Consider the following 23,364-nt stretch of genomic DNA (forward strand, 5'->3'; position numbering starts at 1 on the left):
GATGGAAGATACAGGCTGATGCTTTATGTTGGAAAACAAAAATCTACTTCAGCAGCAGACATGAACATGTTCTGGATCGTCTACCTGAGCCTGGCCTTGGACTTGGACTTGTCCTTCCAGCCAGTGGCAGCGGTTCTGAGTGTCCCTCAGGGTTTGAGAAACGGCCCTCAGCTGAGCTGCAACAGAACCTTTCTCCTCCGTGACCTGCTGGAACTGAAAACGTAGCGGGTGTTTCACATAAATGCTTACAAAGTTTGCCTTCATCTCACACGACAGCAAAACCGTCAGTGTTTTAGCTGCAGCTCCTGATGTGTTCCAGCTGTTTCCTACCTTGGTGTTGAGCTGATGGAGGTAGTGGTCTCGTTGCTGGATCTCGTACATGCAGCGCTGCAGGTCTCTGTGGAGCTGCATCCTCTCCGCCTCCAGACGACTCAACACCTCGTCCGTCCCACTCTGACCTGCCAGGACGACTGTTTCCTGTCAGACAAAAGGAAGAAAAACACCATGAAAAATGGAGAAATAATCAACAGATTAATCAACAATGAAAAGAATTGTTGGTCGGGCAATTATGATAAACAAATACAACATTTACACACATCAGAAGTACAAAAAAACACAACTACGACACAGATCATGTAGTTTTCAGATCAACACAGAACGTGTAAAGTACCTTGACTGGCAGTGTGTCCGTCCTCTCTGTGTCAGACCTACGTAACACAAAAAAGAATCATAAGCAATCATTTTTAATTTCTCATTCAGTCTTGTTTGCCGACACACATCGCTTCCTTTCGTATCACATCTTTAATCACCAGCTGCGGTCCAACAAACTATGAACTGTGCAACCTACAAGGAAGGTCCGACTTTTACCATCAGAGGTGACTGAAATGTTCACAGTTACTTTTTAAGAACACACGTGTAATATTTCTTTACTTGTCGTCATCTTTTACCTCAGCTCGGTGGTTTCCTCCTGGTGGCTGCTGGTTTCTCTCTCAGGTGGCGCTCCGTAGGTTTGCATCTTCTGACTCTCCTGAAATGAACAAAGAATAAAAGTCTTACTATATTATATTGTTTAAAACATTGTTTTGTTTTTGTTTGTCAAGCAGAGATTTTCACAGACATCAGAATATTTACATTCCCACAAAAAAAGAACACCGTGCAAGTCAAAGCGATGGTACCGATGAAGAACAAACTCGACCTGCATGCTTTCCACAAAATGAAACACAGCAGAGATGAAGAGCAAGCAGCAGCCAAACTCAAACTACAGCCGATGAGTCGACTTACCGGCCCATCGCTCTCATTCTGGAGGGCACTGACGCCACTTCCTTTTGATTTTTCCACCCTCTCTGGGCTGGACTCCTGCCTGGACTCTACCACTCTTCTGGCGCCGCTCAACTCGTCCATCAACCTGTCACGATCGTTTTGGAGGCTGGCCATGGATCTGGAGAACGCTGATAGCTGCCTGCTGTATGTGCCGTTCTCCAGGACGACCTGCTTCAGTTCCCTTTCCTTCTCTGACAAAGCCTTCGACAGCTCGTCCAACAGCTTGTTCAGCTCTGCGGGCACGTCTTTGCTCTCTAAAGCTTTTAACTTGTGAACAAGGACGTCTCTCTCCTTGGCAAACATCGCCAAGTCCGAGGTGGCATCCTGCAGACTGCGCTCGACCTTGTTGAGGGCTGCCTGAGTCTCTCTCAGTTCCTCGTCGTATCGGTTCCTCAGGGTCTTGAAGTCTTCGATGAGCTGGTCTCGGTCGTTCTGCAGAGCAGCCATGGCTTTGCACAGCGACTCATTTTGAGCCCTCAGGTCTTTGCTTTGTGTTCTGGCTTCTGATAACTGTTGCTCCACCTCCAGTTGGTCTTTTGCGAGCTCCGCCACCCGCTGATCAGCCGTCTCCCGCTCGTTTCTCATCACATCCACCTCGCGCTCGAAGGCGTCCAGCTCACTGTTGTATTTGTCCTCCGCCTCGCCCAGCTTCTTGTTTGTCTCATTTTCCACCAGCTGCATTTTGTCCTTGAGCTCCTCGGTCAGGGTTTTCTGAGAGAGAAGCTTTTGCTGGAGGTCATTACATTCGGCTGCTTTGGCTGCGACAGCTTCCTGCAGATCAGCGATCACTCTGCCTTCACTCGTAGCGACTCTCTCCTGTTTCAGAGTTAATATATCAGCTTCCTGTGTCGACACCTGAGCTTTGAGTTTAGAAATCTCTGCTTTTAAAGTATTGCTCGCCTCTTCTTCCTTCTGGAGTTCTAACCGCGACACTCTCTGCTGCTTCTCAGCTGCGGCCTTTTGGTTTTCAAGGGTTTTGATCACGTCCTGCTGCTTCTTCAGCAGCACCTTCAGCTGGTTGTCCTTCAGAGATAAAACCTGATTCAGATCCTCTCTGTAGCGAACCAGCTGCGCCCTGAGCATCGCGTTCTCAGAATTCAGATCATCCATTTGATGTAACAACTTCCTTATTTCATGTTTGAGGCCTTTGGCGGCACCACCTTCCCCGTCAGGACCGCCCTCTTTACCTGTCAACCCTAACTGACTCTTCGCTTCCAGTATTCTGTATTCTGACATCAGCCGCTCGCGTTCGCTCTGTAAAGACACCATCGAGTTCTTGAACGACTCCATCTTAGCGGCCATCTGCTCCTTTTCCTGTGCTGACCTGTTGACTTTAATTTGCAGACTTCTGACCTTGGCTTCGAGCGCTCTCAGCTCTTTGTCAGCCTTTTCTCTTTGGTAGCGTGACGAAGCTAACCTGTCCTCGTACACTGACGCCTGGGAGCGATAGTTAGCCTGGAGCTGTTCCAGATATCCTGACATCTGTCCGTCTCTGCAGGACAGCAAAGAGGAGATCTCAGCATCTTTGCTCTGGAGGAGCGTTTTCAGTTGCAGAGAGATTCCCTCCTGCTTCTCAAAGTCAGCCTGAAGTTTGTCACTCACAGCCTGTAAATGCAGCAGCTGAGCATCAGAATCTGCATTTATCTTCTCTGTTTGCTGAAGATTTAGCTGCAGTTGGGAGATCAGATCTTCTTTGTCAGCAAGCTGTCGGTTCACAGCGTTTTTATCTTGTTCTATTCTTTCAACGTGCGCACTAAGCTCCTTTATCTGCACGGTCATGAGCTCCACAGTCTCGGTGAGCTCGGCGTTGCTCGCGCTCATGACAAACACCTGCCTCTGCTGAGCAGCGGCAGCCACAGAGTATTCATTCAGCGTCCTCTCCAGTCTCGACTTGGTCACTCGTAGTTCATTCACCTCTTTGTCTTTCACTCTGATGTCTTCCAGGAACCGTTTGATCACAAAACCCTGTTCGAGGAGCTGGTTATCTTTCTCGTGTAACGTCTTCTGGAACAAACTATTCCAGAGTTTAGAAGCGTCTGCACCTTGAGGAGTGGCAGATAAAGCCGACAGCTTGGCCTCCGACGTCTCAGCTGCTCGTTTCAGAGTGCTGATCTGTAGATGTTGAGAGTCCAGCTGCTGCCTCAGCTCGTTCACATTTTGACTTTCTTGATCTTTTAAGCCTCTCAGCTCTTCTATCTGTTGCTGCAACACAAACTGATTCTCCATATAGGTATTGAATTGTTTCTCATCTGTGCTTTGTTGTGATCTTGTCACTTTCTCCTGTTCTTCTAACTTTTGTCTTTGTGTTAAGTCGAGAGTCAGCCGGTCTCTTTCAGACTCGACAGTCTGAATCTTTTCTGTGGCCTGCTGCAGCAGATTCTTGTGTGTCATCAGCTCAGCGTCAGCTTGGTTACTTCTCTCCACTAAGACTGATATTTTCTCTGCGCCTTTCTTCACTTCTCTCTCCAGGTGTTCGACGGCTGACCGCGACGTCTTCAAAGAGCTCTCCAGATCTAAAATCACTTCCTGGTATTTGATGCAGTTCTGCTGCAGCTGATTTATCTCCTGGTGCTTTTCTTTCAGGAGCTCCTGCAGTTCTTTCTTCACGTTCTTGGAGCCCTCGTTGCCTCTCTGAACCGTCTTGAGTTTCTCCTCAAACTCTCGTACTAATTTGAGCTGCTCCTGTTCTTTCTCTTGACGAACTTGGTCGCTCATCTCTTTACTCGCGGCCAGCTGAGAGGACAGCTGCGTGTTTTGGGTTTGCAGGACAGCGATTGACTCGGTCAGCTCGTCGATCTTCTCAGAGTTTTTGAGAATCACCGTCTCCAAATATTCATTTTCATTTTTGACTTTGTCTGAAATCTCTTGAACGTTTTCGAGCTCCTCCTGCAGGAGAGACTTGTCGTCCTCCAGGATCCTCACCTTCTCGTTCAGGCTGATCGTCTCCTGGTTGTGTCTGTTGATTTTATCTTTGAGCTCTTTAATGACGTCGTCTTTCTTTCCCAGCTGCGACTCATGATCATTCTGTATCTTCTCAAATCTTTCAGAAAGGTTTTGCTTCTCCTTCTGTAACAAGTCGCTGATTTCCAACTGAGCACCGAGTTCTGTCTTCTGGGCCTCGATCTGCGCCGTCAGTGAATTATTCAAACTCAGTGCTTCATCCAGTTTAAGCTGCATGTTGTCTGTGTATGTGTTTGATTCCAAGTGCTTCTTTTCCAACGAACAGCTAGATTCTTCAAGCTTCTCTGCCAGCTGGTTACTTTCAGCCTGTAGCTCAGTAAGTTTCTCTCTGAGCTCCTCTGACGAAACTTTAACTTTGCAAATCTCCTCCTCCAGTTGTTGATTTCTATCATTGAGTTTGCTCATCGTCTTTTTATGGTTTTCTTCGAGCTCAACAAGCTCTTTTCTAGTTTTCTGATTCTCGTCCTCCAGCTTCTCAATCTTCTGTTGCCTCTCTTCGGATAATTCGTGCATCCTCTCTTTAATTCTCCCGTATTCTTCCTCCACCTCTTGAGCGTGCTTCTCCAGAATCTCCATCTCAGTCTCATGTTTGTGGATCTTTCTGTGGGCTTCCTGTCGGTCTCGCTTGGCCCCCTCTAAAAGCTGTCTCATCTTGTCCATTTCACTGCTCACATTTTCATAAGCTTGTAAGAGAGACTCGTACTCTTGTTTCAGCTCGGCGTGCTTTGACTTCCACTTGGACAGCTCGTCCGTCTGAGAGTCCTTCAGAGATTCGAGCTGGCAGGAAAAGGCCTTCTTCTGCTGGGTGATGTTTTCTATGGTGTGTTTCAGGCTGTCACAGGCTGCTGACAGGCTGTGGTTATCGTTGAGGATGCCATCGACCTTGGTGCTGAGATTGTCCTTCTCCTTGTTCAGAGATGACACCGAGCTTTTCAGGTCCACATTGTGTCGTTCCAGCTCCTGGAACTCGGCTGCTTTAACTTCGTATTTGGCCGACAGTTTCTCCACTTCTTCCTTCAGAGCTGCATTTTCCTTCAGCAGTTCTTTCCTAGAAACTAAAGCTGCTTGAAGTTTCCTGGTTAGGAGAGAAATTTTGTTCTGGCTGTCCTGATCGTTCACTTTGGCGCCGTCGACTTGAGATTTCTGAAGCTGGACAGCTTCGGTTCTCATCCTCTCGAGGGCACTTTCATGTGTTTTCATTTGCTGCTGTAGTTGCACTTCAAGTGCAGCAATTAATTCTTCCTTTTCTGAAACTTGAGCCTGAGACACCAACAAAGCATCATTTCTCTCTTTTAGTTTCAATTCAAAGTTTTCAGCACTTTTGCAAGATGAACACACGTCTTCTTTGTTTACATCTTCCATCTTTACATCCAGCTGCTCTTTCAGCGTCGTCACTTCGTCTCTGAGCTCATCGATTAATCTAAAAGCATTTTCTTTTTCTTGAATTAACAAATTCAAACTCGTCTCTTTTTCAGTACAGTGCAGTTTTACTTTTTGGAGCTCCTCAGTCAGAACATCTTTGTCGTCACTGAGCTGCTGCCGTGTTTCTGCTAACGTCTTTTGAATGGTTGAAACTTCCAAAGACTTTTGTGCAACTAAACCAGCTGTTGTCTCGAGCTCCTGTTTCAGTTGATTACTTTGTGCCAGAAGCTCCTTGTTTTCTTCCATCAACACTTTACATTTTTCTTCATTTGCTTGTATTTGTCGCTCCAGCGCAGACTCAGAGTTTCTCAGCTGAGTCTCCAAGGCGAGTTGTTCATCATATAAAGCTTGTTTCTCCTGTTGAGTCTTCAGCTCAGCAGCTTTAATTGTTTCCTGATATTTCACAACTTCTTCTGTTTTCTCTTTTACGTCTGCATGAGCTTTCTCCAAGTCACACTCCATCATGTGAAGTTTGGATTTCAAAGCTTCTTCTCTTTGCTCCACGACTACGAGAGCCTCATCTTTACCTGCCATCTCAAGAGACACGATCTCCAGTTTGGATTTAACGTTTTCTAGTTCTGTCTGCAAGTTTGAAAGCGAGTGGCACTGACTCTCCTTCTCAGCCAGAGACATCTTCAAATCTCTCAGAGTTTTATCCCTCTCCTCAACAAGCTGTCTTAAAGTGTCCAGTTCATCCAGGTTGGACAAAGAGGTTTTCCGGAGGTCCTCCAGCTCCCGGACCTTCTCGTCAAAGTTTAACTGGACAGCGTTCAGCTCGTTCGTCTGCTGACAGCGTTGTTCCAAAAGAGCTTTGTAGTCGTCTTTCAGTTCAGCGAGTTCCTGAGTTAATTTCCTTTCATTTTCTTGAGCTTTCTTCATCGTCTCTTTGCGTGCCAGCAAAGCAGCCTGGGCCTTTTTCTGCAGCATCGCCTTTTCATGCTTTAGCTGCGCAAGCTCATTTTCTAAATCGACAGCACCAGCAGAGGCTGAAGATTTGTCCTTCAGCTCATCTTTACATGTCTGGATTTCATTTTGAAGTTCATCTAACTTCTGCATCCAGCTGTTTTTCTCCTGCTCGAATGCTTCGTCTCTGTCAGCAGCGCTGGACTGCAGCTGCTCGATAAGGAAGCTTTTCTCACTCAGTGTTTGCAAAGTTTCTGACAAACAAGCTTCTTTCTCGTTTAACGCGGCTTCAAAAACGTGTTTTTCTGACTGCAGCTGTTCCTCAAGTCTTTGACTTTCTGTTTTGTGATCAAAAACTTTCTTTTCAAGAAGAGAAACGTTCTCCTCATATGTTTTTGCGGCAGCCTGAGCTTGATTAGTCACTTCCTGTAACTGATCCTGTAGAAGAGAAACCTCAGTTTTAATGTTCACACTCTCTTCTTTTTGGTTTTCATATTGCTCAATTCTTTTCAACAGATCCTTTCTAACAATGAGAGCCGCCTGAAGCTTCTTCTTTGCTGCGTCTTTTTCTTTGGACACCTTGGCGAGTTCGCTCTTCGTAGCGTCGTTTTCTTTAATCAGCTCCAGTTTCTCCGAGTTCTTCGTCTCAATTTCACGCTGAGATTGTGAAATTTGTTCCTGTAACTGCTGTGAAATCTCTTCCAGCCTCTTCATGGAGGTTTCGTGTTCCTGCTCCAAGCTTTCTAATTGCACTTGTAAAGATGTTTTTTCCTCGCCGAGTTTCATTCTCTCGTTCGAGGCGGCCTCCATGACTTGAGCGATAGACGCGTCTTTATCCCTCAACTGCTGACTTAGTCCAGCAAGTAATTCCTTCTGCTGACTTATCTGAATGCTCATGCAGTTGATCTGTTCATCTTTAGCTTGTGATTCGCTGTTGGCAGACGAGTGTTTGACAGAAGCTTCTCTCACCTTCTCTTCTTCAGCGTGGAGCTGAGTGTGGAGCTGCTCCACCATCTCTTGCAAAAGAACGACTTGTTGACTCCTCTCCTCATTCGTCCTCTCTCTTTCATTTAGTGTTTTTTGTGTTCTTTGTAACTGTGTGACGGTCGTATCCAACTCATTTTTCAAAGCAGCTACCTGAGACTGATGACCTTCTTGTAAATGTTTGATCATGTCCTGTAAGGAGGCCTTCTCTGTGTTTACAGCAGCTGATCTCTCAGATGTGGTTGGTGACGAGGAATCTTTATCAGAATCTTTTTTTCCTGCTAAAAGGTTTAGTAGCTCATGTTCTGCAGCTTTAAGAGCCTGTTGCAGTTTAACGTTGTCACGATCTTTTTCCTGAACGGATGTTAACACCTTCTCAAGTTGAATCCTGGATGCTGACGCCTCCGACTCTTTGGCGCTCAGCTGATCCGAGCCCTGTCTAACTGCAGACGAGGCCTCTGCTAGCTTCTCCTGCAAACTGTCCAAGTCTTGCTTCAAAGCGTTAACTTTAACATCTTTAGACTTCATCTCATTCTCAACACTTTGTAATTGTTCAGCGAGTAGATTCTTATCCTGTTTTTCTCTATCCAGAACTAACAGCCACTCCCTCTCAGAGTCCTGCAGAATTTGTTCTATCTTTTGAATGTTTTCTTTTAATCGAGAAAGTTCCTCGTCTCGGGCACTAACCTTTGCTTGCAGGCTCTTCTTCTCGGACATCGTTTCCTCCATTATTTCCTTCATGCTGCTGGACTGCTGCTCCATCTGAACCTGCGACGCCCACACCTGATGATGCGTCCTTTCCAGCTCTTCCTTTTCTGCGAACACTTTTCTAAGCTCCTCTTGTAAATGTGTGTTTTCCTTTCTAACAGCTGTGAGAAGCTTCTGGTGCTCTTCCTTTGACAGACTCATCTCCTCGTTTAATCTCTTATTCTGCTCTTCTAGTCTTTGCATTTCTGAAACCAGCTGAGACGTGTGTTTGGCCTGAGATGTGTACTGATTGTTGATTGCATGGAGAGCCATTTCCCTCTGCTCCAGGTTCTCTGTCAGCGCATTCATTTGTGCCACAACGTGAAGATGTTGTGATTTGAGTCTTTCTATTTCGACAGTCAGCAGCGACACGCTCTGTTCGTGTGAAGCAAAAGCTTCGTCTTTTTCTTTCGACAGACTGGAGTTCAGGTCTGCTGTTTCCTCTAGTTTAAGATGGATCGTAGATAATTCACTTCTCAGTGATTCTATGGTGGACTTTGCTGCCTGTTGTTCCTTATTAGCATCTTCCAATAACGTCTGAAGTTTGGACACCTCATCAGATCTTTGTGCCAGTTGTTTTCTCATATCTTGCGACTCCTCTAAGTTAGCAGCGTACTTCTCTTGCAGGTTGTTGAAGGCACTTTGTGTTTCCTCTGCTGACTTCTTGAGGTTTACAGACTCAGCGGACAGTAACTGAATTTGACTCTGTAGCTGTGACACCAACTCTGTGCTTTCTGTGAACTGAGATTTGAAGAGCAGAGCCTCGTCTGCTCTCCTCTGAACGTCCTGCAGAGACTTCGACTGGTCTGAAAAAGCTGCTTCTTTTTCTTCCAAGGCCTTTCTCAGATTTTCCACTTCAGATATTTGCACTCGGAGGTTGTTGTCGAGCTTTGTGACCGATTCCTCGAGGTGTGAAATCTGCTCTTTCAAGCTCTCACATTCGGCCTCTTTGGCTTGTAGACTTGAATTGAGATTTTCAACAGCAGCTGCAGAATGACTTTGATATTCGAGGCTCGTCTGTTCCTTCTTCTCCAAAGTATTTCTCAGTTCGGATGACTCTGAAGTGAGACTGTCAACTTGACCTCTCAGTTTACCGACAGAATCTTCAAGCTCTGAAACTTTTGCACCTAAACTGTTATTGTCATCTTCCTTCAGTTTCAGCTGCTCCTGCTGCTCCACAATCCTGCTGTTGAGCTGCTGGATTAAACCTTCCTGCTGTTTCAGGGAGTCATCTTTCTTTTGCATGGTCAGATAAAGCTCCTCGTTCTCTGAGCACAACGTTTTGAGACGTGTGACGTCTTCTTTCACTTCCGACAGCTCTGTCACTCTATTCTGTAATTCAGATTTCAATTTTGCATTCTGCTCGTTCAGTGCTTGAATGTTATCGTTAAAATCTATTATCTCTGCCTTCCTTTGCTCTCCCTCCTGTGTTAGCTGACTGTTTTCTGCCGTGAGCTTCGCCACAGAAGTCCTCAGGTTGGTAATTTCAGCCTCCATCTCTGCAGCATTCTCATTCATGGCGCCGAGTTGGCTGCTGAGTGAAATCACTGATTCGTTTCGTTTGTTCAGCTCGTCTTTGTGGTGCTGAAACTCATTTGTTACGTCTTTTAATGTCTGTTCTTTCTGCTCTATCTGCTGTTTCGCCTCTGAGTACTCCTGCCTGAGTGTCTGTACCTCACTCTGCATCTGCGATACGAGAGTTTTCTGTATCGTGACTTCATTCTGATAAACGCTGCATTCCTCTGTTTTCTGCTGAAGCAGGGAGTCTTTCTCAATTAGCCCTGACTTGAGGACAGATCCTTGTTCCTGCAGCATGGAGACGGTATCCTGAAGTTGCAGCAGTTGGTTCTGCTGAGCTTCTAACTGTGAATTCTGTTCTGACACAGTCTGTTCTCTCTCACTCAGGGACGCGCTGAGTTGACTAACTTGCTTTTTAAAACCATCAACTTGCTCTCGTAGACTCTGAAGTTGTTCTTCTCTCTCCGTTAACGTTTTTGACAGATTAGCACATTCATTCGTTTTCTCGAGTAAACCTGCAGAGTTCGACAGCTCGCTGTCCTCCAGGATCTTCTTTAACTCGTCTGCTGCAGCCGTCAGCGTCTTCTTTTCCTTCAACAGTCCGTCTGTTGTTTTCTGAATCTCTACGTTTTGTTCTTGGAGTGACTTCCTCTCTGTGGTTAGCTCAGAAACTGATTTGACGTTCTGTGCCAACTCCTCCTGTAGTCTCTGATTAGTTTCTGTCAGGCTGCTGATCTTCACACTCAAACTTGAGTTTTGTTCCAATGTGGCCTTCAGCCGTCCGTCGAGGTCAGAGAGAACCTGTGTCTGTTGAGCGAGTTCCTTTTCTCTGGATTCACAAGCAGCACGAAGTTGCTGGTTTTCCTCCGTCGCCGCCTGGATGGAGCGGTTTAAGTTATCCAGCTCTGTTTTCCTCAGCTCTGCTTCAGACTCCAGCCTTCTGGCATTTTCCTCCATGACACTGATTTGCTCACGCAGAGACTTTACAGTTTTGTTTGTATCGTTTAGTTTGTCTTTGTGTTTTTGACACTGTTGTTTTGCTTTTTTCAACGTTCCTTCTTTGTCTTCAATTTGCTGGCGAAGTTTTGAGAGTTCTTCATTCAGCGATTCAGCTTCTGCCTGAAGTTTGGATACAATATTTTCCTTCTCTGCAACTTCGCTCTGCAAACTTTGGTTCTCTTTCAACACTGAATCCTTCTCTGTTAAACTAGACTTCAGACTGCATTCCTGTTCTCGAAGCAGAGACAGTGTTTGCTGGAGTTCTGCCTGCTGGTGTCGTTGGGCTTCTGTTTGAGCTCGGAGGTCACTGACCGTCTTCTCTCTTTCTGCCACGTCACGCTGCAGCTGGTCTGCTGTAGAAGTCAAACTCTGCACTCGCTCCTGCAGTCGTGCCACCGTCTCCTCCCTCTCCCTGAGTAACTGGTTGAGATTATTACATTCATTTGTCTTTTCCAGCAGAATCTCTGAGTTCGAGTGTTTGCTTTGCTCCAGAACTCTGTTGACCTCGTCAGCTCTTATAGTCAGTTCCTGCTTATCTTTTTGTAGCTTTTCAATTATTGTGTTGTTTTGTGAGAACTGTGTTTCCAACATTGATATTTTTGCTTGCAGCGACTCCTTTTCAGCTGTGACTTCTGAAGCAGTTTTGACACTCTGAGATAGCTCCACTTCAAGTCTCTCTTTCTCTTCTGTCAGGCGTTGTATCTGATTCTCTAGACTGCCGTTTAGTTCGAGAGCAGTCGTCACCTTTTCACTAAGTTGCTTTACGTTCTGCTTCTGGAGCTCGAGCTCTTCATTCAGCCCTTTTAATTTTTCATGCAGCTGCTTCTTCTCGGCATTCACGCCTTTAAAACATTCTTGAGTTTGGAGATGTTTTCAGATTTGCTCTGAAGTTCACTGCTCAGTTTCTCATTTTCTGAATCCCGAGCTTTCAGCTCAGTGTTGAACTTCTGCCTCTCGTCCTCGGCCTGTTTCTCCAGCGATGCCACAGTTTCCAGTTTCTCTTGCACCTCCTTTTTGATGAGCTCCTCACTCTGTACTCGCTCCTCTAGTTGTTTGGACAGCGTCTGCATTTCATTATTGTATTTTTCCACCTGTGCCAGAAGTTTGTTCTGTTCATCCTTTAAAGATTTGAGCTCTGTTTCATACGTCTGTTCTTTGTCATTCAGTTGTTGCTGCAGTTGCTCGCTGCTGGTGTTTTTGTCCTTGAGCTGTGAAACGAGTCCTTCTGACTCCTGAAGCTTTTGTGTGGAAACAGTCAGCTGCTCCTTCAGAGACCCGATGTGTGATTCGCATTCAGAAAGATGGTTACGATGGCCCACGATCTGTTTCTGGATCTCGCCTCGAAGGTCCTGAATAGTTTTCTTGTCCTCCTCGGTCTGTTTTATCAGAAGCTCCACCTCAGCCACCTTAGACTCTCTCTCCTCTTTGGCCTTGACCAACTCCATCTCAGTATCCTTCAGGTTCCCCACCAGCTCTGTCATCTTGCTATCCAGGGCGCTCTGGTCTGAATTCTGTGACTCTCTGATAATCATGGCCTCCCGCTCCACCTTACTCAGAGCTTTTTCTACATGCACCAGATTCTCTTCTTTGAGTTTCAGCTCCTGCTTCAGCGCGGCGACCTGTTCTGCGTATTCAGCCATGTTACCAGAGAGGGTTGATATCTCCTTGTCCTTTTCCGACAGGATGTCTTTAAGACTGTCAATTTCCCGCTCACAGCTCTGAAGGTCATGGATGAGTTGGGCTCGTTCTTCCAGGTAGGAGGTGTTTAGTTTGTCCAGCTCTTCGTTCGTCTGATCGAGCTCAGACTGTAAAGTTTCTATGGTGACTTCCTGCTTTTGTGTCTGAAAATGAGGAGACAAAAAACACAATGAAGCTTTGAGTGAGGAGAGAGAATTTACAGCGTGATGGCAAATATTATGATTGATGCTCCAATAAGTCACACCTTCTCCTTCAGCACGTTCAGCTTCTGCGTGAGGTCGACAACTTCTGTCTTCATCTCAGCGCACTGCTTCTCTGAGCTGCTGCACTTCTTGGAAACATTCTCAAGCTGCACAAGAAAAAAAGAAACAACAAAATTAACAGTTGCTGAATATTAAACTGTAACATATAAAAACTAGGCAAAGCTCTTACGCTGTGCTCAGTCTGAAGCAGCTTGTCGGACACTTCTTTGAACTGAATTTCCTTTTCGCTCAGAGATTCTCGGAGGCTGCTGATGAGCTCCAGTTTCTCAGACGTCTTGGCCAACGTATTCTCCTTCTCGATGAGCGAGCTTTCCAGGCACTCCTGAGTGTTACTCAGCCTAAAACACACATCAGACAAACATAAATGTCACAATAAACTCCGATAACATATTAAAAATAAAGCATGGAGACTTTTAGGGGGATTTTTCTGTCACATTTTAATCCACGGCTACTTCGGTTGTTTAGGAGAATGCTGCAACACTGAACAGCTGTGAAGCTCTTCACCTGACTATCCATCAGCGTGGGGGAGAGGAGATAATGACTGTATTCATATTTTTGGTTGGACTTGTTTAACAACAATCCTTCAACATCGCTACAAACTACCACATATGAAGATGGATAATAAAGGCTGTAGATTTTTGGTTGTGTTCTGATTTATTTTCATGGTGTTAAAGGTTACAGGACTGATTTTTTACCCTTTGAGTTGTTCGTTGAGACTGCTGACCAGCAGCTGATGCTTCTCTGCATCTCGGCTCTGCTGACTTCTGACGCTGGCAAGTTGGCTCTGCAGTTTCTCTGACTCGTTCTGTGGCGGCAGGAAAAGAAAAATCAGTATATAAAGATTAAATTAAAGCACCGGAGGTAGAAATTCTCACTGCACACAGACGACGATGACAGCAGACGCGCTGGAGAACAGCTTCAATGCAGACTTGAAATCAGATGTCACTGTTGTTTGTTTTAAAGTCACTTATATTATCAGAATATTCATTTTCCCATTCATGTGGTAATAATTAACTTTAATATTCACTGTTTTGACAGTTACAAGGTCAAGCAGTGAAGTGTGATTAACGACACCCAGTGAGTCTGCGACACAACACTGTTCTTAAAACATTTCTTGGAAACTGAGATTAAACAAACACACCACACCATTAGCCGTCACCGCCAGAGGTGCTCTCTAGCGCACACGTACATGAGAGACCCAACACACCTGAGAGACCCAAAATGGCTGCTCATCTTCATCTACATCAAACGTCACCTGTGTTAGAAGGGTTTGTTACAAAATCCTAATCCTCGGGAGGGGAAACATGCAATTCACTCATCGTTTACTCTGTTACTCATCAGCAGGTAAGTAATGATTCAGTTACAGTTTCAGTGCGAGTGTTAAATCTTATTAATCTTTCAGGCCAACAGATATAATGTCATGTTGGTTTTGGTCAGGTGCAGTGAGGTCACCTGTAACGACTCTATGCGGGCCTGCAGCTGCAGCCGATCCTCCAGATCTTGACAGCGCTCCTCCAGGCTCAGGATCTGCTCCTGCAGCTGGTTCCTCTCCAGCTCCAACTCCTCCACAACGGACCGCAATCCATCTGGGATCATCAGGAGGGAGAACAGGAGTAAGTGGTGTGACAGGAACAAATGAAAAGACAGTCAGAAGCCAAATGCCAATGAAGGGAGGTGGAAATAAATGACCATGTGTTTTCAGTCACTCATTAATTCTGCCATTTTTCACAGGGATTATTGAGTAAAGATAAGATTTTAGAAACAATTCCTGCACAGAGGTTTCAGACTAAAAGTGGCTATAAGAGAATAACTATTTGCAGCCCAGTCGGCAGAATAAAATGTTGGCACTTAACATTTCAATCAAACCACTGATCAACAATTATACAGTACGGGTCCCATCATGTTCATATTACATGTTTATGACCTGACTGTCAGGAGCTGGAGGAGGAGTTCAACTCAGCAAGAAGGCTGACAAGCCAGTGAGGTCGCAGATTGGGACGAAGTTTCAAGATTTGTAAGTGCTGGAATTTAATAAAGCGACCTCGGGACAATTTCCAGATGTGTTCTTGATTACATAAACAGGTGATTATAAGAGAGATGGGACATCTCCAGTCATGTTCAGTCCAATTAGAGGACTGTAGTGTTTTAGCTCCAACAATTAGTACTGATTCCCCTTACTTGGAAGGGTATCCAAAATATGGGAACCAGTGGAGTGGTTTTATTGGAACAATCCACAAATATTGTCAAAGGAAACTTGACAATAACTGTTCTTATGTTTGAAGAATTAGACTGGGCTGCTTGGAGGAAGCACAGCTGAAGTTAATGTCCTGGGACAGTCAATTGTTTTGGTATAAGTGAAAAAAAGTAGGTCAAACTTTTTAGGAAAGATGATCAGAGGAGTCTAATCACAGAATATTCATTAACAGACTGATTCATTAACAGACAAAGTGTGAAATGCAGTTCAAGAGCTCAAGTTTCAGCCGCAAACAACCCAAAAAGTACATCAGTCAGTTTTCTCACTTTCCAATCATCATTTTTCTATTATTGTTTCTATTCATATTAACTTTTTTTGATGTAATTTTTGGCTTCATGACAAGCAGCTGAATAAAACAACAAGTCAGGATGAGAGGAAATGAAGAAAAAGGAGCCGAACATGCAAACAATGGGAAAAAAAAGAAACTTACCACAGATGAAGTTTCTTCACCTACATTTATATGATCTCAAAAAACATTCAGTGGACTTAAAACCCAACAAACACCAGCCAGCTCAAACCAGCATGCACGTGTCCAAAGAAAATTCTGTCAACTGATGAAAATGGAAACCGATGAATGAGTGTTGAACACTTCGGATTACATCAATCGTCCCAGAATGTGAGATGAGTAAATTCAGCCTGTTACAGCTGATCCCTCCAGTGTGTGAAGCACAACGAGCCCAGAGAGATAACACAGGACTTACATTCATAATACTGCAGGTTAGATGGACAAACACAAAACCAACCGACAGCCACAATCCAACAAGTTTGGGGGTTATGATGAAAACAATAAAATATCAACCCAAAGGCAACTCAAGTTTCCCACAGGAATGTGCAGATGACCGTGTGCATGCCGGTGTAAACTGTCTAGCGGGTCTCACACCTGTGTCAGGAGTACTGTACTCGGGCCACCAACCTCCCATGTTCTCTCCCTCCATCGGGGTCGTGCTCTCAGAGGTGCTCCGAGGGTCCTGGAAGGGAGCCTGCCCATCGAACTCAAAGTCCTCCTGCAGGCCCGATAAAGGTAGTCAGAGCAGGACAGTGACAGGTTATAATAAATGTTGTAAAGATGAGCTAACTGAGGTCTGATTCAGCTCTGAACCTGATGCATTGATGCATTTGTCAGTGGTAATGAGCGTAGATCTTGACGTGTATGTGCATAAAAACGAAAAGGCAGATTCGCTCAACTAACAGTCTTATTCTTTAGTTCCTGACGATTTATTCTTAACATGTAAACATGAGCCTTTAGATTTTGTGCATAAAAAGATAGCAAATAAACACCCAAAAACACTGAATTATTCCTTTAATCCAAAACTCAGGTTTTGTTAGCTTGTCCCTCTTGTTTAACTATTCCTTTAATATTAGTATTCGGCCCTGTACACACATACACAGGTCACAGGTACAGGTATTTTAGGTATTGTGTGTTTTAGTCTTCTGTACATTAAGTAATAAGTCCACTTCAGCCCACACATATGATACTACCCTGTGGGGCGCCATTGTTGTTGCTGTCCCTTTTCTGGTAATGACTGAATGCTTCTGATTGGCCATCGTAGCTTTGTGTGGCCCTACTTACTGTTGGTATTCAGAGGAAACACGACTGCTTGTTAACATAATATCAATACATTTCCTGTGAGAGTAAAAATGATCTTCAAAAGTGAACGAACAAACAATTTCAAATAAATAAACAGATTTATCAGGTCGCTGACAGGCTGGTTTGTGATCGGTTCCAGAAATAAAATGATGACATCAAGGTTTGAGATTGTGAAAATTATAAAACGAATGTCTAAACTTTTACTGGTGGAGCTTGTTGATGGCAACACATCAGCCCAGAAGTGCTGAATGTGAGGCTCGCTGCAGCAGAAACAAGTCGCTACAAACCTTCGGCACTACTTTATTTTCAAGCTTTAATTTAATTTGACTCTTTCTACAATTAAGCAGTTTAATTACCTCGACAACAGAGGTTAAGTTTTCATCCGTGTCCATTTGTTTGTTTGTTGGCAGGATTATAAAAAAACTGCTGCACAAATCTGCATAAAACTTGGATGGAGGACGGGTGTTGGCCCAGAATAGATCCCATTTTCTTTTGGTGTTGATGTGGATAAAGAGATGGGTCGTTTATTTTGTTGCTCCTGCAGCTACTGGGATTTTAAAAACACTCATGTGCGGAAGGCAAAAAGAAGGCGAGCGCTTCCTGAAATAGTGTGCCGACTGCAGGCTCATCGCCACAGTCTACGTCCGGTGAGTCAGACCATTGGGAACTTCACAGCACATAGAAGCATTCGTTTCTGAAATATTCTGGTGATACCAGAGCACGACCACAGTAACGTTAACCTGTCCACCTACCTGAAGGCTTCGCTGGGCCGGAGCTGCCAGCTTCTTGACCCTGTGTTGACCGAGCCCCCGAGATTGAGCCAGCTCCTCCTCCAACTCCTGCTGCCGACTGACCAGTGCTGGATCGGAGCAGCCAGGAAAGAACCAGTCATCCTCAATCAGTTTTGTGCCACAGGGAAAGGGGAATGTTGTTTGGATTGAGGATGGATTTATGGATGGGAGGTGGGATATATATAATGGGCAGGACAGAATGGTGGCGGAGTGAAAGAAGACATTTTTTGAAGACAGGATGACAGAGAATAGATAAGTGTGCTGGATGATAGATGGTGTTTTTGATGAAGAGGGGAGATGAGGCACTTTCAACACCACAAATGAACTTTTGGAACATAGAAAAACAGTTTTATCTACAAAGTGAAAGCAACAACAGAAGACAGACTGTGAGAGAAATATGGAGACAGAGACTGAGAGAATAAAAGGACGGAGAAAGAGAGAGTTACTCCAACTCCAGATAAATATACGCACTTCTGTATTTGCATAAAGTATGTGGACCTGAGAAACACTTGAAAAGCAACATTCTGGTCAGAGCCATGCACACCTGATTTGCATAGCAGAGGAAAACAGCATTCAAACATGTGGGAGACGCAGAGTAAAAGTGGCTGTGGGAGGAGGGAGAGCGCCCGTTTTCATGAGTCACACTTAATGTTTCACCGCTGTTTCTTCAACAGGGAGAACAGATATTCAGAGTGACGCAGGGCAGGTACAGATCTGAGGGGGTTCTGGCACTGCTTTTAACTTTTATCTGAATTTTCATTTTAGCAGCAAAGGATGCAAGCGGGGCAGAGCCAAATTGATCAGGCTGAACAAAACATGTTCCCATCTGTTTTGTGACAAACAGGCTGATTTTGATATGGAGGGGAGGGAAAGGAAGGGGCAGCTCAAAGCAAAGGGTGGGGCGGAAAAAGGGAAAGATCAGTGGGTGAAGCAGTGGTCAGTGTGGGTTCAGTTTATAAGCAGGGTGAAGCAGAGAGAGGCTCTATTGTAAAGGACTATTTATATAACACAGCACTGTTACAACAGCAGACTACTGAAGATATCTGAGAGCATGCATCAGGACAGGACGACATCATCCAAACTGTTCATGGAGAATAAAACCGCTCTGCCTCATCCTGGGCTACTAGAATTATACACAGAGGATGTAAGAAGAGGAGAAACATGATCATCATCAATAAACAGTTCGTCCTCTGCTTTAAAATCTGAGAAATTAATCCTGTTGGCTTTACACAGACAGCTTAGTCAGGCCTTCATATAAAGGGAGATCATAAAGATTAATCTGTGTTGGTCCAGAAATATAAATATAAATAAAAAACAAAAGCTAACGCCCTTTGAACTAACTCATCCTCTTACTTATGGCTTTATAAATTATATAATGCTCACTAACAAAGAGTTCTTGCTGGCAAAGACTTTGCAGGCTGCAGCAGCAAACCAGGGAATCAAAAGCTCAGCAGGAGTGTCACGAGTCTGATTCTCCAAATTCATGATTCGATTTCGCTTCAGATTTTAAGGTCATGATTCGATTTAAAGATTTCTTTTCAGTGCTGACAGTTGTGCAAATTTTACGGTACCACATCTCGATTTGTAAAGATGATTTTATGTCATTACAAGTGTCATTCTCATTGTATTTTAGAAAGTTCATTTTCTCAAATCTGTCCAGAGTGAACCCTCTCTCCAAACAAATCAATAGCAGATCTCTGAAAAAGGAAATAAGACCAACATCACTGTCACGGTTTCCTCAGGTAGCAGTCAGCTGATCTTCTTCATGATCTTCTGCAGGCAACGTAAACTAACTGTGATGTTTGTTTGTTTTTTCTTCAGATGCACACACGTAGACGAGGTAGAGAAGAAAAATACTGTGATTTCAGAATCAGTCGATCGTGACACTCCTGCTCACTGAGCATTAGTTACATGTCTTATGATATCCTGTATAGAAAATGATAATACCATTCTAATAAATTAAACATCATGCGTGATATTATGACCCTTGTAGCCACTTTAGTGCAACTTTAGTACAACAAATTCTTAATTACAGCAGAACTTCAGTGCAGCATCACAACTTAACAAGTTAGAGTTCATGTTCCTTGTCGTCTCTCCCGCTGAATTAAAGCACCAACAAAAACACCAAAACAATTACAACAAAAAGTTCTGGGACAGTTTTCTGGTTTTCTGTCAATATCAGAAGAAACGCTGGAGGAGTGCGACGCACGGCTTTAATAAATTAAACTCAGTAGTCTTTCAGAAAACTGTTAATTACTGCGAGTGCTTTGAGTTGAGTCTCATTACTCGCACCAGCTTCATTAATGTCTCCTCCACTTCACTGGTTCAGTAATTTAACAGTCAGTGGAACACACAGCTGATTAAAGTCAACAGCCAGAGTAAACGTCAAAGGGAACATTAGGGATTTTGTTTCTGAGTGTCACTTTGGTTTTATTGAACTTCAATTAATGAAGAATAGATTTCTTTTTATTAAACAGCTGGATGTCGAGAGGGATGAATGTTATTTGTATGAATTGTCAATATCTAGTTACTCGCTCTCAAAAAATATCCCAATTCAATAACTTACATTTCGCTTGTATATCCTGATATTATCAATAAGTTATAGACCGTCACAAGAGAACACTAATGTTATCTGATGCCACATGAGACACAGCATCGTGTCAGCCTTCCCAGAGTTAGTACAGATCGAGCCATCCCAACAGAACAATGAGAATATTGTTTGGTTATCTGTGACATTAATTAAATACTCTAACGTCGCCACACCAGAAAACAAAGAATGAAAGGAAGAAACGGAAGGACAGAAACAGAAAGGGGTGAAGAAATGGAAAAGAGGAACAACACGGGAGAGGGGAAGGAAGGAGAAAACAAAATGGCAGACTCTAAAGTGCCGCCTGCCACTGCACTGCCTGTAGCTCGCACCGGGAAAGGTGAAAGTTGAGGTGGACCTGCAGGCAGTACAGTGAGCCGGAGCTGCACTGGAGGATCGGAGGAGCCTGCATGCACAAAACTGATGGGAAACTGTTCAGTGTGGCTGCTCCCATCCCTGGAGCAGGGGCTGAAGGGGGAGGGGGGCGGAGGTCCACGAGATGGGAGGCAGCACGGGGTAAACCAAACGCTCCCCATTAACAGCGATGAGGACAGGGGGGGGAAAATAAGATAAAGAAAGTAATGTTCAGTCAGACAACAGAGGACATGTGGTAAACAGTCAACACACACTCTCTGCTAGACAACATGGTGCTCCTGTTGTTGGTACAAAATAAAAGGAGTTATATAATTAGTTAACTGCCGATTCATTTGTTTTATATTTTTGTTTACTGTTACAAACAGCACCAGAAACTGCAGCCTCCAATGTATTTACTGGACCATCAATTAGATTGATTTTCTAACAAAATAATGTTGCAGGGGAGCTTAGAATATTGTTTTCTAACTGTATCCTACCTCTTCTTTATTAGCTAACTGATGGCATGTAGAAGACACTCAGTCCTGGATATTTATACTTTATATAACATAATATTAGGCTGCAAAATACAGACATACTACCCAGCGGTGTTCGGTGCTGATGGGGTCTATGCAGTTTGTTTTGATGTCCTTTAACAATCAACAGAATAACTGATAACAGCCTAATATATAAATATAATCTGTCTTTAAGAGATGAAAACTCTCCTGAACAATGTTGGATCTCTTAACATCTCATCTGTGAAGACTTTTGTAAAGCTTTATCCTTCTGGGGGTTTTATTTCTGCTTCTCTGCACAACCGACAGCAGTAACAACTTATCAATATTTATTTTCTAAGCTGCCGACACAGCTGTAACACAGTTATCATGATAGTTCTATTTCTAGTTCTCGGTGTGGACGGCCCTTCAGAGATTATAGACATGTTAGTCCCAGTCCATGGAGCAGATCTGTCAGAAAGACCCCAGTTAAAACGAGACAACCACCACCACTCTGCTCAAATGTGAACTTGTGTTCCATCTTTCAGTTCAGTGTAACAGAATTTGAAATTCTGTGTTATTGCAGTCAGTTTAACTCAAAGATCTGATGTTAGATAAAAAAATACTGATTACAATCCTGATTCAAACATTAGTAGTTTCTTGTTTAGGTACTTAGAACTTGTGATTTGCAAATTCATAAACTAATCAGCTTGAGGATGACGGAATAATGGATAATGGAAAGTCTGTAGCCGATGCTGCATTACTGCGCTACATTCTTACCGTTATCAAAGGAAAGCTTTCGATCACATACATTAAGGGGCCTTTTACAATAAGCGTTGGCAGTGTGTGAGGTTTTCTGAGCAGATTAGGGAGGATTAAGCAAACATGTGCACAAAAAAAATGCCAGTATCCATGTGTGATTTTCTGCACAGTGTAAACAAGAAAACAAGGGACGAGTCTTTTCGTCCAGTTAGCTTCTGGTGCTAGCTGCTCCTGTTGATTCCACCTCATCCATTCATCCTCTAGTAACAGCCTTACCCTCTCTTTCCTCCTCCATGTGGCTGATGCGGAGGGCCATGGTAGCCTTCTCCTCCTTGGCTCGGTCCCTGGCGCTGACTGCGTCGGCTACCATCTCCTGCCACTCCAGCACCTGGCTCTGAGTGTCGTCAGCGCTGCCCGACTCGCTCGCCTGTCACCAGAGGGAGCAGCAGTGAGTATGTTTTTACACCAAACATTCAGAAACATTTAAAAGAGACCTGGATCCCTGACCTGAGAGGCAGCCCTCTTGGTGAACTGCTCCAGGTCAGCTTGCAGTGTCCTCTGCTGCTCCTCGTACACCACCAGCTTCGCCTCAAGCATTTCTAGAAGAAACCATCAAACACACGCTGCTCAGTGTGTCATCAGAGCTACTAACAACACAGCTGATTTAACTATAATCCCAGTAAGTTTAAGACACACAAGAGGGGAGTAAATGTCTCAAAGAAAATATGTTGTGCTGCTGTTTCTGCTCCATGTGACTCAGGTTACCGTTCTTTGCTTTGATTTCCTCGTATTGTTCAACCTTCCAGAGGTTTTCCTCTCTCTCCTCCTCCAGCGCTGTGATGTGACTCCGCAGGGCCGTCAGGTCCGGGGGGGCACCTCCAGCCTAAAGGAGGCAAAGATAACATCTTTAAATCTGTTGAAATAATGTAGTTTAAAATAACTAAGCCAGACAAGTATGGAGCTGTTTTATGGTGGCTTTGTTTTTGGTTGTCTGTTTGCCTCTCCTGTTTCTCCTGACTTTCCATGAGCAGGTGAGAAGATGACATAAAAATGTGACTCCTTTTGAATAAATTTGAACAAATGTTTCCTTTTGACACATCTTTGTTTGCAATATCTTTTTCATTCAACTGGAGATAACAAGGGTGAAAATGTGTAAATGTAAAACTATAGAACTCTGAAAGTTAAATCTAAGCATATTGTCGTCTCACCTGGCTTTTCTTCAACTCTTCCTCCAACTGTCTTATCCGAGATTTAGACCACGCTTTCATTTTCAGGAATTTGGCCTCTGATCTGCTGGCTTCATCTGTTCTTTGGTTCACCCGAGCTGCAAGAAACGAGGAGAGAGACAGTTCGATGAAATGGATGAAACGGATGAAGCGGATGTTACGGTGATGTTATGTCCGAGGTTAATCTCTCAATTTTTGTGCTGGGAGGCCTTTAAGAACTGCGGGTAGCTCCACCCACTCTCTCTCTCACACTGCAGCCTGGGCCTGCTGCAACGCCACCAGCCTCCACCTTTGGTTTTCTTTGTTATCTGTGGTTTGTCTTTTGTTGTGCAATAAATGTAACTTTGGCTGCACTGATTGTTGTTTGACTCCTGTGTTGCTTCCACAGAGCCGGGGTCGTAACAGTGATATTCAAGGTCACAGCAGGATGAATGTGGTTTCTGAGGAATTATCTACATTTGTAGTTATAATAAATTAGGTTCGTTATTTTCTTATC

At 44.1% G+C, this 23,364-nt stretch overlaps 1 protein-coding gene across 1 annotated transcript in view; it reads right to left on the reverse strand.

Moving 5' to 3' along the window:
• The window catches only part of LOC115579734 (golgin subfamily B member 1), a 33,456-nt gene that overhangs the window by 2,861 nt on the left and 7,231 nt on the right, over positions 1–23,364 (reverse strand). Inside the window, 16 exon segments of the mRNA XM_030413349.1 lie at positions 85–213; positions 331–477; positions 671–707; positions 948–1,027; positions 1,282–11,702; positions 11,705–12,695; positions 12,797–12,901; positions 12,985–13,153; positions 13,511–13,620; positions 14,268–14,401; positions 15,950–16,073; positions 17,410–17,516; positions 21,919–22,069; positions 22,150–22,241; positions 22,408–22,525; positions 22,851–22,966. Coding sequence (XP_030269209.1) covers positions 85–213; positions 331–477; positions 671–707; positions 948–1,027; positions 1,282–11,702; positions 11,705–12,695; positions 12,797–12,901; positions 12,985–13,153; positions 13,511–13,620; positions 14,268–14,401; positions 15,950–16,073; positions 17,410–17,516; positions 21,919–22,069; positions 22,150–22,241; positions 22,408–22,525; positions 22,851–22,966 — 13,031 coding nt within the window.

Source organism: Sparus aurata, chromosome 4 (genome assembly GCF_900880675.1).
Source record: "Sparus aurata chromosome 4, fSpaAur1.1, whole genome shotgun sequence".
NCBI classification, from domain to species: Eukaryota; Metazoa; Chordata; class Actinopteri; order Spariformes; family Sparidae; genus Sparus; species Sparus aurata.